Source organism: Meriones unguiculatus (assembly GCF_030254825.1).
Source record: "Meriones unguiculatus strain TT.TT164.6M chromosome X unlocalized genomic scaffold, Bangor_MerUng_6.1 ChrX_unordered_Scaffold_30, whole genome shotgun sequence".
NCBI lineage: Eukaryota > Metazoa > Chordata > Mammalia > Rodentia > Muridae > Meriones > Meriones unguiculatus.
The window spans coordinates 12068467-12083372 of NW_026843706.1; the positions used below are offsets into that span (position 1 = coordinate 12068467).

At 44.2% G+C, this 14906-nt stretch overlaps 1 protein-coding gene across 1 annotated transcript; it reads left to right on the top strand.

Annotated features, from left to right (window-relative positions):
* The first annotated feature begins 517 nt into the window (after positions 1–517).
* LOC110544239 (X-linked lymphocyte-regulated protein 3A-like) lies at positions 518–11720 on the top strand. Its single transcript, XM_060376682.1, has 9 exons — positions 518–796; positions 2497–2648; positions 2821–2895; positions 4404–4475; positions 6311–6428; positions 6806–6905; positions 8644–8742; positions 10804–10899; positions 10987–11720. The coding sequence occupies exons 2-9, from the start codon at positions 2543–2545 to the stop codon at positions 11041–11043; spliced, it is 723 nt and encodes a 240-aa protein (XP_060232665.1). The 5' UTR covers positions 518–796; positions 2497–2542; the 3' UTR covers positions 11044–11720.
* The last annotated feature ends 3186 nt before the right edge of the window (positions 11721–14906 follow it).

Here is a 14906-nt window from a genome sequence, read left to right on the forward strand (position 1 = left end):
CCAGCTTCCAACTCTAGTTGCCATGTCTACCACTTCCTTTCCGTGCCTTTATGGACCCTTTATGGACCCCTCTGGAACCATGAACTTGAAATAAATAAATTCTTTTCTATTGCTGCCTTGGTTATGGTGTTGTGTCGCAGCGACATAAACCTTAACTGAGACAGCCGGGTGCAAGACCTGAATTGAAGGCTCTGCCCCAAGACAGGGGGTGATTTTAGCAGACATAAGTGTATACACGAGAAGGTGGACTGGAGAAAGAGAGGGCCTGGGGTGTCCAAGCCTGACTGTGTCGTGACAGAGTTAGGGATTTATGGTTTTCGACACCTGGTCCCCGGTGTACTCTTAAGGGCCAGACTAAACACCTGGATCCCCTTAAGATACAGCCGCAGGCCACACTGCCACAGGAGCATTCCTCGAGTACAGCCTCAGATCTCCTTGCGCATGCACTTATCATTGCCTGTTGTGACCCACAGGAAGCTCACCCTGAGCCTCTGTTATGCCTTGGTGCTTCTTTGTGTTCGAGCAAATCAGAAAGCATGCCGATAAAGAGACGGGCGTAACAGGCTGCAGCTGTAGCTCAAGGAAATGAAGCCTCGGGCCTTCCCTCACCAGAAGTTAAGAGCGATTGGACGAGGCATGCTGGCCCTTTGAAGCATGCGCATTGCGCAGGTACTGACTGCGCATGCGCAAGTGCTATGCCAGCCAATCAGAGGGCCTTGTACTGGTGTGCGGGCTAAACTAAGCGTGATCGACCTCTGAGGGGAAGAAGGCTGTGAGGTAGTGTCGAGGGTCCGAGGTAGGTCACAGGCCTTGTGGGGACTTCGTGTGCTGGGCTCCAGGGATGGTTTAGAGGAATAAGGAAAGACTAAGGCCCTTGTGGTAAGACTGTGGGGTCTCAGAGCCAGAAGTTCCGGGATAGACTGTGAGGTGACCTCGGGAGCTTTACTTTACTGGAGGCTGGCACACGTACCAGAGCCAGAAATGAAAAGTGGGGATGAGAGCAGCAGCGCCCTAGAGAGTGGGTGGGGCAGTTCATGATCTAGGAGCTGGAGTCGGTGCTTTCGTCTGTCACAGATTTTTGTTTGTTTGTTTGTGTGTGCGTGTGGGTGTGCGTGCGTGCGTGCGTGTGCGTCACCGTGTCAGCAATTGTTTTGTAGCATTTGGGCCCCGAGTAGACACCGGGGTCCTCCTGTGATGCATCCATAGGCAATACCTGAACAGACCAGCTGGTCTGAAGGGGAAGGGGAACCCAGTGTGATTTGCAAAATTACAAGCGAAACAGCAGGATCCCAGGTTGGAATGGGTGACAGAATGGGCATGCCTCACACCTTTGGGAGTGCCTCTAAGTAGGCAGCCTCAGGTATGTTCCTGCTAATAAGAGACACATTCCTGGAGGTTGGTCCTCTGTCTGAGGGACAGGGAAGCAGCCTCTCAGGAATGTGTTGAAGTGTGGTCTGCTGGGTGGCTGACAGGATATTAGCAGACTCAGTCTCCTACCTGTGATTGTGAGAAAGCAAGGTCAGCCTGGATTCACAGGCCTTCGGGGATAACAGTGGGATCTTGAGGGGAAAGGGTTCAGATTTATCTGTGTTGGGAAATTTAAAAGACTCATTTCTACCTGGTAGTGAGAGGGCAGTGGAGGAAAGGGGTCCGGATGGTTGCGGGTTTGAAGAGAGCTGGTTTTGAGAGTGAAGTGTAGAAAAGATCTTAATGACCTCCCCGGCAGGTTCCTTGTTTCCAACTGGCGTCCTCGGTGGACATCTGGCTCCTGTTTATGTGCAGACATGGGCCTGGCCACATCTGAAATGCCTGTCTGGAGGGGATTGGGGGGGGGGGCATGGGCCCCTGCACCAACCAGTAGGCTCCAGGGTCAGGAGAGTATCCTGGGTGGATGACTTGCTATTGGGGAACTCTGTTACGATGGTCACCAGTTGGGACAGGGATCAGAGAGGAGCCTTAGCTCATGTGGTAGCCCAGTGGCACCACAAAGAGGCATGTCCAAGGCAAACCTGTGGCGTGATACCAGGAGCTTCACTTCCAAATGGGACTGGACAAGGTTCCAGATGACGAGGCTAAGGACAGGCCATGAGGGTTGCGGGATTTGGAGGGTTAAGTGGGACAGCATGTGAGCTGGGAGCCTTGGCCTCAGTGACTAAGTAGGCACCAGTGACTTCCCAGGTCCCAACCAGACACCAACCCGGATGGTTGCGGGTTTGAAGAGAGCTGGTTTTGAGAGTGAAGTACTTTAGGTACCTTGTTGTTAAAGAGGCAGGGCCCAGGATTTTTCTGTTTGGGGGATGGGAAAGCAGCAGAGGGTACTTATCTTGAGAGGTAGTTGGTCATGGAGCTCAGGTGTAGATAGAGGAATGGGACACATCAGGGTACTGGTGACATCCTCTTGGCCTCTCTTTGCTCCAGCACAAGGGTCAGGACTTCTTCCCACTCACTGAGGAGTCCTTTTCCCTGTTCCCAGTGCTGTCTTGTACTTCCTTCCAGTATCTCTAGTTCCAGGAGTCCTATCTATCCCAAGAAGATTTTGACCATGTCAAGCAGAGAAATGGAGGCCACCGACAGTGCTGGCATGCACCCAAGGCAGGATCCAACTGTTGCATCAGATGACACCCTGAATATAGATGCAATCACTGCAGGTAAAAAAAAAATAAATAGAAAAACTAAACAAATCAAGCAAACAACTACAACAGCCAAAACCAGATGTGTTCCTGTAGGGCATTGTCCTTCCCAGGGGACTTCCTAAAATGTTTTGGAGGTGGAACCCTGTTGTGCTTGTTTTTAAACTCTTCCTTGTTTTGGTGTGTTGAGGCCTGCAGTGGACCAGCCCAGCCGAGGCCCTACAAGTGGGGAAACATCAGGCGTTTGGACATAAGGAAGGCACAGGTAAGGCTGATTGACAGACAGACCCACACACCAGGCAGTGTTTTGAATCAGCTGCGCTTTACTGAAGTCAAGCCAACACTTTTATAGTGAATACTTACAGAAGCACCTGAAGTTGACATATTTCCCGGAACATTTACAAAGTTTATATTTAAACTGAAAGGCAATGTGGTAAAAGGCAGTGTCTACAAAAAATCTTGGCCTAAAAGCCTTTCAAGCAGAGCAAACATAGAAGTAGTGACTATTGCTGCTAATTTAGTGAGTAGAGGGCCAGGGGCTGTTAAACTTGTGGTTTGTTTACATAGTTTATTGTTTTTAGCTAGGGGCTGTTAATAGTCCTCCAAGCTAAGTTAGCTAAAGATTTACAATCCTCCCTAGATATAAGCACCAGGAGGAATTCCTCCCGTTTGTCTTGCTAAGGGTTTACAATCTTCCTTAGAGATAAGATGCTTGAGCTAGCCTGTCCGTAAAACTCCTAGTATATTTTAAAACTTTCTGACCTCCTATGTTTACCTATCTTCTTTCTGCCTCACCATAAACACCTGTGTAAAGCTCTTACTCTTTTATTACCTACAATGTTTGGATTTTCCACAAGCAATTTCTGATACTGAATCTGACTCATTACTTTTTCTAAGATTTTACTTCTCTCTTACTCTATTCTTGCTAAAGCTTTTAATAATCTATCAGAAATGTGTTTCCTTGAGTAGTTAATTGTGCTGTTCCAAGAGAAACAGCAAGAAGCTCATTAATCCAATTTTGCATCTGAGAAAACAGGATTTTCAGAGCACATCTCTTTGGCTTAGATGGCCAGAGGAAACATTTTTTTTGCCAGTGACTTCCAGGAAGCTGATTCCCATAGGAAACGTATCTCCCATCTGGCAGCATAATTTTATGCTTACATAGCACATTTTTATGCTCACACAGTTGACTCTGGAGTTACTATGGCAGAGGCCTCTACCTCCCTCCCTCACAGCAACTTTTTAACTCTGGGTAAGAGAGAGAAGGCTAGTGGGGATAGGGGATGCAGACCCCTTTACTACTCCTGGCTGTTTAGAGTCAAGGGACTATGCTAAATCTCTGTCAGTAGCAAAAGAGGCAAGCAGTCTCCTCCATCTGTGTTCTCCAAACTGCTGTGCCATGAAGCATCTCTCCTGTGCCTCTTTAAGTCACTATACCATCTGTGGTCTCTCCAAGCTGCCAGGCTTTCTCTTTCTGGGCTCTAGTGTTTATAGCCCTCAGATCACTGGTCCATGCCCCTGTCTGTGCTGCCTGAGGCAGGCTGTTTCCAGCTGACAAAGACCATGCCCTGCAGGCGGCAAATATCACCTGTGGAAAAACTAAACTCCCACTCTTGGGATTAAAACAAAAAGGTGTTTACATAACATAACTGAGATTTTAAAGAAACCAAAAGTTCCACTACAGTATGTGGGGCTGAACCCATGGATCTCAAGCTCCTGTAGGTCTGAGGTTGGAGCTCTGCCTCCCAGTAACGAAGCTATAATCATTGGCAGGTGAGTGCAGTGGTGGACCTGAGGATGGATCCACAACCTGGAGCCTGCCAGAACCCAGGAACATTTCCAGAGGTGGGTATCTTGAGTTCAGACCTCATGTTTCCCCCAACGTGGGGTTTCCTCCCGTCAGGGAGACCCAGTCTGTGGTATTTTGGGTTCCACAGTTCAGTCTGTGCTGGTGAGTAGAGCAAACAGGCTTAGGTGAGTGGCTCCACGTTGGTGACTGGGCTCCTGATGAAACCTGGGAACTTTTACAGAGAACATTTTGGCTGAGGGCAGGTGTTCCTCTGAGTGCCCTGAGTTCAGACCTAATGTTTCCCTCAGCATGCGGTTTCCTGCCAACAGGGATTCTTAGTCTCTGGTGCCCACAGTTTGGACTGGAAGGATGAGTTGGGTTCCCAGGCAGGTCTCTGGACTGGTGGCTGAATGCCTGTCTTAGCCTGGGACATTCCCAAGATTTGAATGGGTGACCTGAGGTCGGTCCAGATTGCTTTCTTCACCATGGGGTTTTCTCTCAACTGGAAACCCCAGTCTGTGTTGTTTTGGGGCCCACAGTTAAGTCTGGGATAGTGATCAGAGCATACAGGTGTGTGGCTCTGGGCTGGAGACCAAGCCCCTGCCAGGTCCCAGGAACTCTTCCCAGGTTTAGCAGGGTGATCTCAGAAGGGACCTGATTGCTTCCCACACAATGGGGGTTTTTCCTTTCACCTGGGACACACAATGGCTGGTGTTTTAAGGCCCAGAGTTTGGTCTGTTGGTAGCTATGCAATCACTGCTGTCCTAAATATCACACATAGAGACCTCTCGGCACCTCCATCGTGGATAACTAGGATGCATTGCTTTTTTTTTTAACTTTTTTTATTAATTACACTTTATTCATTTTGTATCCCCCCATAAGCCCCTCCCTCCTAAACTCCCGATCCCACCCTCCCTCCCCTTTCTGTATGCATGCCCCTCCCCAAGTCCACTGATATCAGAGGTTCTCCTCTCCTTCTTTCTGATCTTAGTCTATCAGTTGTCATCAAAAGTTCCTGTATTGTCCTCTTCTGTGGCATGGTAAGGCTGCTCCCTCTGAGGGGGGAGGTGATCAAAGAGCAGGCCAATTAGATTATGTCAGATACATCACTTTTTAACAGCACATTTTTACTTCACTCCTTTGTAATCTGGTCTGTCTATTGTTAGTGTAGGGTTTGGGACAGGAAGTGGGTGAGTGGTGAGTGCCATCCCCTCTTAAATAGCTGCCCAATGTGTAACGTGCAAAATAAATAGCACATGAAGTAAAAAGCTGAAGTCATCAGTGCTACTGCCTTGAACCATCGTATGATCACACCTAGTGTTCTGCTTTAAACTGCTGTCAGATGTCAGTCACATGAACTGTTTGAAAACTTTATAAAACATTACAGAAGAACCCGCTGGAAACAAGTCAGTATTTTCTCTTGTAGAGTCAAATCCAGAAAGTAACTTGAACTCAGGATAGGGATATACCCTGGTGGGAGAGCACTTCTCCAGTATGCTCAGGGTTCTGGGTTCTGTCCCCAATACAGCAGACTTTCCCATGAATCAATGTCTTTTTTTTTTTTTTTTACTTTAAATTATTCAGGATCTCATACCTAGTGCATTGATTAAATTTATACTTTATAAGTGACATCTCATAAAGAAATTACACAGTGATTTGGCACCTTTTTTGTTAAGTCCCCTCTAATTTGTTTGGTATGTAATATATAGACACTAAAGTCCAACTATCTAATTTCACATGAAGGTCATAATCCCTGAAATCCTTGACTGAAAGAAAGGAGGCAGGTAATCTTTCCATTGGCAGATTATTTCCATATTTTGATAACAAGTGGCTTCCCAGCACCGTTGAGGGAACATTATGGTCATGCTTATGTGATTGTTTTTCAATACAGGACCCCTTAAGATCTTTCTTAAGGAAAACAGAGAAAGAATTAGATCGATCATCAACGAGTCTTTCCAAACCATGCAGAAGAAAGTTGAGGATGTTCTCAAAGTCCAGGGTGAACTAAGGTAAGGTTGTTTCTTGGTGCTTTGATGCCATACATGATGACAGTTGATTAGTAAGTCAGGATGGCAAGGGGTTGAGGAATATCTGTGACCCCCACTGGCTAGATGCTCTGTATGGAATGGTAGTAAAAACAATAAATCTTCTTTTCTAGCTCTAGGAGCAATGAAGTGACTTACTCTCAGCCAAGGCGGAAGAGATACTGTTAGTGTAAGACCACACAGTGCATGTCACATTTCTTTTCACTGTCAGAATGTTTTAGATGCCTTTCCCCATTCCTCCATTGAGAGAGTTAGTGAGGACAAATCAGTCATGCTTTGAATGCACTATCTTCATGTTGTGAAGGAATCTCACACACAGTATACACTGTTGTCTTTTACAGGCAGAAACTTTATGAACAATATTCTCTTCAGATTAAGAATTTGAATTGGAAGTTAAACGTGGATGCAGGTCAAGTCAAGAAACAGGCAGAAAAGCTCTCTGTAAGTATCAGCCTTAGCTTTGAAGGAGTCCATTGTGTCAGCACCAGCAAGTCAGGAGGTAGAGGGACCGGATATGAGCTTAGGGAGGGTGGTGGCTGTGGTCAGGAGAGACTGGCCATACTTATCATTCCCTGCTTTGCTTTCTTTTCTGGGGAGAGATGTAGGCCTTAGTTTTTCAAATACGACTTCATTTGTCAGTACCTTAAAGCTTATACCTTCCTTCCAAACCCCATCCCCATGTAGGGGAAAGGAAAATGCTTTATAGGTCTCTTTACTTCTTCCTGCTGGGTAGGGTCATAGGATTATTTTGGGGGCAACATCAGTATCAGTCCTCAGGATATCCAGATATCCAGGTAACCAGCAACCAGCAAGGGCAGGGAGCAGTCATCCTCCATCTCCTCCAAGCCACCATGTATTCTTCCTCTTGGCTACCGTATTTAGAACCTTCAAAGTCCTCAGAATTCAACTAATTCCAGCTGGCAAAACCATTCTGTGCATGAGATAATTAACGTGTATGAACAAAGTAAAATCCCTCACTTGAGATTATAAGAATAATATGTTTATGTATCTTAAACAAAAATATCTACAACAGAGAGAGGACAAGATCAGTGATTGGTTAGGAGCCAGCATGGGGGTGGATTTACGGGCTGAGCAGGCACAGCCTGGAAATTGCAGGAGAAAGTATAGGGTTGCATCATGAGAGGGAGTCCTTCATGATCCATGATGTGAGGACACCAAGGAGCAGGAGGCCCAACCTAGCCTTCTGACACAGTGATCAGGGATGCAGCATGGGGGTGGTCAGTGTGGCTGTGGCAGAGCAGGTAGATACTGATCTTTCAGTGGCTGGAGTTCAGACCAGCCCAGTCCCAGAAGCAAAGAGGGAAAGGCCTCACGCTGTGATTGACACCTGATGGTGACTGATTCGCCTTTAACCTGGAGAGGAGAATGAGGTTTGGTGGAGAGGTCCTGGCTTCTGAACAGTGTGGGCTCTGGAGCCTCTGTCCTCCTTGTGGTAGATGGAGCTGCCCTCCTGAAGATTCTGATTTCCAAATGTGGGGAAGCAGAGCCTGGAGTTCTGGGGAAGATGGAGGTCCTCTTCTGTCCAGTAGTTCTAAGCATGTCCTCTGGCATGCCACCATGTGGAAGGCAATCACAGTCCAGTTATTTGGCAGATATGCTAACTCAGGAAACATTTTACCTCTGTGCCTTGGCAGTAGCAGTAGAGATACCTGAAGGCCCCATCCCACAGAACTGTTTCAGAAGTTTCTTTTCGATGTGTATTCTTACAATGGTCCAGGAGAGCATCTGAAGTTAAGCATCCCTGTTAAGCATGGCACTATTGACTGTACTCTTAAAGGAAAAGGAGAAAATAGAGTGGGTTTTTATGTGGGGAATGACAAATGATGGGGACAACTCAAGGTAACTACTTTAAATGCAGAGAGTTCACCAGAGTTGGAAGCCTCTACTGGGAGGGTTTTCAATTCTTCAGAAACTAATAGGAATGAATGTTTTGAACATTATTAAGTAGGAACATTTCTGATAAAATGAGTGGTCTTCACATTACTGTTATTTGGAATTATCAGGTAACTCATGTAAATACAGTCGTTGTATTAACTGGAAAAACATTAAAGTTATTCTTTCTATCTGCTTTGTACAAATATAATACAGAATTGTGTTTCTGTGAGCTTTGTGGCTTCCCTTAAATTGTTCATATATCTTTTACTGTCTTTGCCTGTAGAGAATATTTAAGAAGCAATGCAAATTTGTTCTTCAGTCTCTGGTTCTTCAGAAGGAGAAAATGGAAGAATTTAAATCTCTGTGTGAACAGTACTTGGAGGTGTGTTGTATATCCTGACCAAGCAACTTTTAGTCGGGAACACGGATATTCTGGCACTCTTTCTATGGTTTGGTTAACAGCTTTGGAAAGTTAGCTGTAAACACATTCCAGCATTATCTATATGCCCCATGATCCATGTAAACCTAAGTATGGAATGAGTGTTTAATTTTCTGAATCACTCATGTTTAGGAGAGTCATTTGAAGCAGGAATTGCTGCCTTGGTAATTTCATCCAGAGTTGTTCAAATTGTAGAGGGCATTGATGCTTTTCAGAGAGTCCTATCTTGTCTCACAATGCTTTTTCCTTCTGGTAAGTATGTGCAAACATGCACACACATGTGTACCTGTCTGTGGATGTATGTGTGGAAGCCAGAAGTTAGATGTGGGTACTTTCAGTCACTCTTTCCCATATATCTTTTTTTTTCCCTTCATCTTTTTTGCCTTTTTCACACTATGTCGACCAGGCTGGACTCACACTCACAGAGATCCACCTGCCTGCCTCTGCCTCCGAAGTGCTGGGATTAAAATGCATGCCTGGCTCCATCCTACCTTTCTGAAACAAGATGGCTAGTGGACATGGAATTTGCCACTATAGCTAAGCTAACTGTTCACCAGGACCCTAGGCTGTGCCTTTCTCACCCCAGGTTGATGTGTGCTGGAAAGCTGCAGTTGGCTTTTTATGCTTGTGGAGCAAGCTCCTTGTCCACTGAAGCAGTCTTCTGAAACCCTGCAATCCATTTCTGAAAAGAGTAATGACATAAATATATAGCAACTGCACTTTCTTTACTTGCTCAGTCCATTTTCAGTTTGCATCATTGCATGGATGAAACATAGCTTCATATGGCCAATTACAATTGTGAGACAGTGCTCTGACCTAGTACATAATGAAAAGTTATGCAGAAGGCTTACTGTGAGATTATGAATTTAAAATTAAATTCTGAAATAGGCCTGTCTTTTCCAATTCTTCTTAGGCACACTGACCTATACTATCTGCAGGTCCATAGCTATTTACAAAAGAATTAAATAAAGCATTCTCTCATTTTGTTCAGACTTGACTTGAATTGGCTTGTTCCAGTTGCTGTTAAAATTTTGTTCATCCAGAGCAATTAAGATGACCCAAAACACCTGAGTTGATAGGATCCATGCCTTACTTTTTTATCATTGTCCCCTTCAACACCAACCCCTATCTCTCTCGCGCTCTCACTCTCTCTCCCATGCACACACACTTCCATTATCTGTTCCTTCTGAAATACTCTATTGATAACTCAGTGGCCCAGAAACTTGCTTGCCCATTCCACCCTTAAGATCTCTTTGTTGTTCTATGTTCACTGTATCACCTGACTGTGGAAGAGGTCCTGCAAAGTTGTACAATCTCTCCATTAGGTTTAACAAAACCATTTAGGGGACTGGAGAGATAGATGGCTCAGAGGTTAAGTGCACAGACTTCTAGAGGTCCCAGGTTCTATTCCCAGAACCCACTGCAGCTCACAACCATCTGTAACTCCCCGTGCTGATACCCTCACATAGATATACAGGCAGACTAAACACCAATACACATAAAATCAAAATAAATTTTCACAAAATACTTTCTACCTAAAAATGTTCATTTATGACCTATCCTGTTTCTGCTAAAGGCAATGTGTGTGTGGGGGTTGAAGAAACCCTGAGTTTTAATTTTATGGTGTGCTGTGGTCATACTACAGGACAAGCTATTCCATCTCAAAATGAGGTGGGTGAGTGACAATAAATAGGCTCATGCCTCGTGCTCACAGTTTCCATTTGGCTTCCTTTGCTTTTCTTTTTGCTGTGTGGGGTGAGGGGTTCCAGGGTCTCACACATGCTGGGAAAGCACCCTACCCCTGAGCCATACCCACAGGAAATGCCTCATCATCTGAACATTAAGCAGTGGGTTGTGGACTGGCAATGTCTGTGTCACTGTGGTGGGTGTTTTGAACTTCCTGTTGTAAATGATGTATGCATTTCCTCCCTTGTAAATGTTGCGGATAGCATTTGTAAGCCAAGGTGAGCAGGGCTGATTTCTGTATATGTCTTTTCACTTTAGAAACTTGAGATGCTGAAGTACTCTTGGGAGAATTCCATGGCTGAAGAGCTGAGGGGTCTCATAGACACCTTGGAGATGAAACTTCTGATGGTGAATGTAAGTACCCAGGCTTTCACACAGAAAGTGAAGACAGCCAAACACTGTTTGTTTTAAACCCATCTAATATGCCCTTGCACTTGACAGCGCCAACAAGAGAGTATTGCTGCTCGACTGTCTCTCCTTGATGTGTTACTCTCATAATACTTTGAAGAAAAAAGTCCATTCAGGGGGAGAGGAGATCAGCTGTGTGGAGCTACTTCTGGAGGCATTTGCAGCTTCAGCAACTACATCTTTCATCATCCTGTTCCGGAAGAAACCCCTATCTGTTAAAACCCAAGAGGTCAGTTGCACACAAGAACTCACAGCAATTATGACAGCATGTACCAGACCCATGCAACCTTAAGCCAGACAAAATCACAGCATGGATGGAACTGTTGGGAATGACACTATTAGCAAGTGATAGACACTGGGAGAAGGAGAGTTGGCTTTCCTCAAAGGTGTGGCCCATGATATGTCTAACATGCTCCAATGCTCCAGTCAGTGGCCAGCCACACATGTAAATATTCACAGTCAACACTAATGTATCTCAGGTTAAAAACTTCACACAAAGTTGGGTAGGTTTGGAAATTAGTGTGGATTTGTAAGGTGATGGGGAGGAATGCAAAGAAGTTCAAATACTATGTGTGGAAATCTTGGATAATTAATATTGTCTCTTAGAAAACAAGGGACTGATCTGTTCTAGATTGCTCTATTTGCATGCAAATTTGTTGTCTTCTTGTTTTTAACTGCTGAGGCCGAGTAGTATTCCACTTTGTAAATGTACCACAATTTCTGTATCCTTTCCTCTGTTGTTTTCAGGTTCTTGCTATTATGAATAAATCTCATCCGAAAATGGTTTAATGAATGTCCTTGTTGTGTACTTGAGGATATTTTGGTTATATGCCTAGGAGTGGTATAGCTGGATCTGGAGGAAGCGCTATTCCTAATTGTCTGAGAAAGTGCCAGATTGGTTTCCAAAGTGATTGTAAAAGTTTAAATTCCCACCAGCAGTGAAAGAGTGTTCCCCTTTCTCCACAACCTCTCCAGCATGTATTGTCTCTTGAGTTTTTGATTGTAACCATTCTGATGGGTGTAATGTGAAATCTCACGGTGTTTTGATTTACATCTCCTAATGGATAAGGATGTTTAGCAGTTCTTTAAGTGTTTCCCTGCTCTTCTATATTCCTCTACACAGAATTCTCTTTTTAGGTTGCTACCTCATTTTAAATTGGATTACTTGATTTGTTGCTTTTTAACTTCTTTAGTTCTTTGTATATTCTGGATAGTAGCCCTCTGTTAGATATAGGGTTGGTGAAGGTCCTTTCCCAGCCTTTCCCAGGCTCTCATTTTGAGGTATCCCAGAATCAGAAAGACACACACAGTATATACTCACTTATAAGTGGATATTAGAACTATAAGATATTATAAAGGTAGTAAAATCTGTACACCTGAAGAAGCTAAACAAGGAGGACGACTATGTTTAAGATGATCAATCCTCATGTAGAAAGACAAGTGGGATGGACATTGGAAGAAGGAGAAAACAAGAAACAGGACAGGAGCCTACCACAGAGGGCCTCTGAAAGACTCTACACTAATCCTCTGCCTGATTTTAATAATGACATAATTAGAGTTCCAACAAAGTTTCTAAGATATTTTCATGATTAGGGTATTAAAACAGATGCTGAGACTCATAACCAAACTTTGGGCACAGTGTAGGGAATTCTATGAAAGAAGGGGGAGTTAGTAAGACCTGGGCAGGACAGGAGCTCCATAAGAACAGCAACAGACCCAAAATATCTGGGCACAGGGGTCTTTTCTGAGGCAGATGCTCCAACCAAGATACATTCAAGGATGTAACCTAGAACCCCTGCTCAGATGTAGCCCATGGCAGCTCAGTATCCAAGTGGGTCCCACAGTCAGGGGAACAGGGACTGTCTCTGACATGGAATCAGTTGCTGGCTCTTGACCACCACCCCTGAGGGACAAACAGCCTTGCCAGGCCACAGAGGAGAACATTGTAGCCAGTGCTGATGAGACCTAATAGGCTAGGGTCAGATGGAAGTGGAGGAGGACTTCCTCTATCAATGGACTTGGAGAGGCACAGGGGAGGAGATGAGGAAGAAAGGGTGGGATTGGGAGGGGTCAACAGCTGGGATGCAAATCGAATAAAATGTAACTAATGTAAAAAATAACAATTTAGTTTAAAAGTTTAAAAAAAGAAAACAAGGTACACCTAAGTGTTGTCTCAGAGATTAAGAGTACATGCAGATCTTTTAGAGCACCCAGCTTCACTTCCCAGCACCCACAGCAGGTGGCTCACAATCACTTATGTCTCCAGTTCTAGGATATAGATGTCCTCTTTTGACCTCCATGTGCATTCTGTGCAAGTGATGTTCATACAGAGAAACAGGCAAACGCATATACAAGAAAGAAAAGTGAATTTAGATACTGAAAGTGTAATGAAAGTTTTGGTTTCTTTGTATGTTATGTAAATATGCTTTTGTTTGTTTGTCCAACACTTATTTGTCTCCTGCAGAGCATGGCCTTTGCCAACTTGTAACAGCCTTCCAAGTGTGACAAGGAGAGGGCTGAGTACTCTGAAAGTATAAATATGAAGGCAGAGGATTAGTGTGTGTGGCATTCGGTGTTGGTGTGTGTCCTGTAGCAGTTAGGAGAGACCAGAGATGGTGTGACAGTTTGGAGCAGACAGAGAGAAACACTTTGGGTGCCAGTGGTGTGGAGGAGACTGCTAGGTGCATCTGTGGTTGACCGAGATTGGTATAGAGTCTTAAAAGAACCTCTTGACCCTAAACAGCAGGGAGAAGTAAAAGGGTCTGACCCCCTCTCCCACTAACTTTTTCTCTGTCCTACTTAAGGGTGGGAAGGCGTTGAGGGAAGGGAGAGGTAGAGACCTAAACACCCCACTACATGAAAATATCTTAGAAACTTTGTTGGAACTCTAATTATGTCATTATTAAAATCATTATGTAGGGTCTTTTAGAAACAAAAATTAAAGCTACATGGTTTTCCTACTAAGTCATAATGCTGCAGCACTTTCTACACGTCTATCTTTATTGTAACATTACTCTCAATAGACAACATAAAGAATCATCCTGCCTGATTATCAACAGATGAATGAATGAAGAAAACATGGTATATATACAAAATTGAGTTTCATTCGGCTGTAAAGAATGAAAGTCAACACCTGAGTGAAACTATAGATTGTCATGTTAACTAAAACAAGCCAACTAACAGACATCACATATATGGAGTCTACGCTGTGTGGACATCATTTATACAATTTGTGTGCACAAGCATGTGCCTGTGCATGTGATTGTGTGAGTTCCTGTGTGTGTTCTTGTATAACAGAAGTGGTGTGATAGGGTAATTAAGACCTGAATTTGGATTCCTGGCATTCATGTAAATAGCTGGTGTTCCTGCACGGGCCTAAAATCACAGAACCAGAGAGATGAAGACAAATCCTTGGAACTTACTGGTTATCCACCCTAGCCAAATCAGTGAGCTCCTGGTTTCAGTGAAAACATATACTGATGGGACTGGATAATGGTTAAGAACACTTGCTGCTTTGTGGAGGACCCATGTTCTGTTTGCAGCAGCTACACTGGATGACTCACAAACATCTGTAACTCCAGACCAAGGAGATATGACATATTTTTTCTGATCTCCACAGGCATGCATATGGCGCATGTGCATACATGCAGACAAAATACGCGAACACAAAAACTAAATCTTTTAAAAGATAAAAAAAATGAGTGGAGAGCAAAGAAGAAGACACCTGATGTGGGTCTTCAGCTTTTACAAGCATGTATATCTGTATTCATGAACATCATCCACACAAATATCTCATTAACAAAAATTTTAAAACATAAAGGCTACAGTAAGATGCCATAATGCATCATGCAACAGACTGTCTAAAAGTGCAAACCTTGACAATACAAACACCTATAAAGGACCCAGGAATGAGAACCTGTATGAGCAGAGTGTAAATTGCCACATTAACATTG

Coding starts and splice junctions, on each gene's coding strand:
- LOC110544239 (XM_060376682.1), top strand. CDS start 2,543: ATGTCAAGCAGAGAAATGGAGGCCACCGACAGTGCTGGCATGCACCCA. Junction 6,906..8,643: donor AACAGGCAGAAAAGCTCTCT/GTAAGTATCAGC, acceptor CTTTGCCTGTAG/AGAATATTTAAGAAGCAATG. Junction 8,743..10,803: donor TGTGTGAACAGTACTTGGAG/GTGTGTTGTATA, acceptor TTTTCACTTTAG/AAACTTGAGATGCTGAAGTA.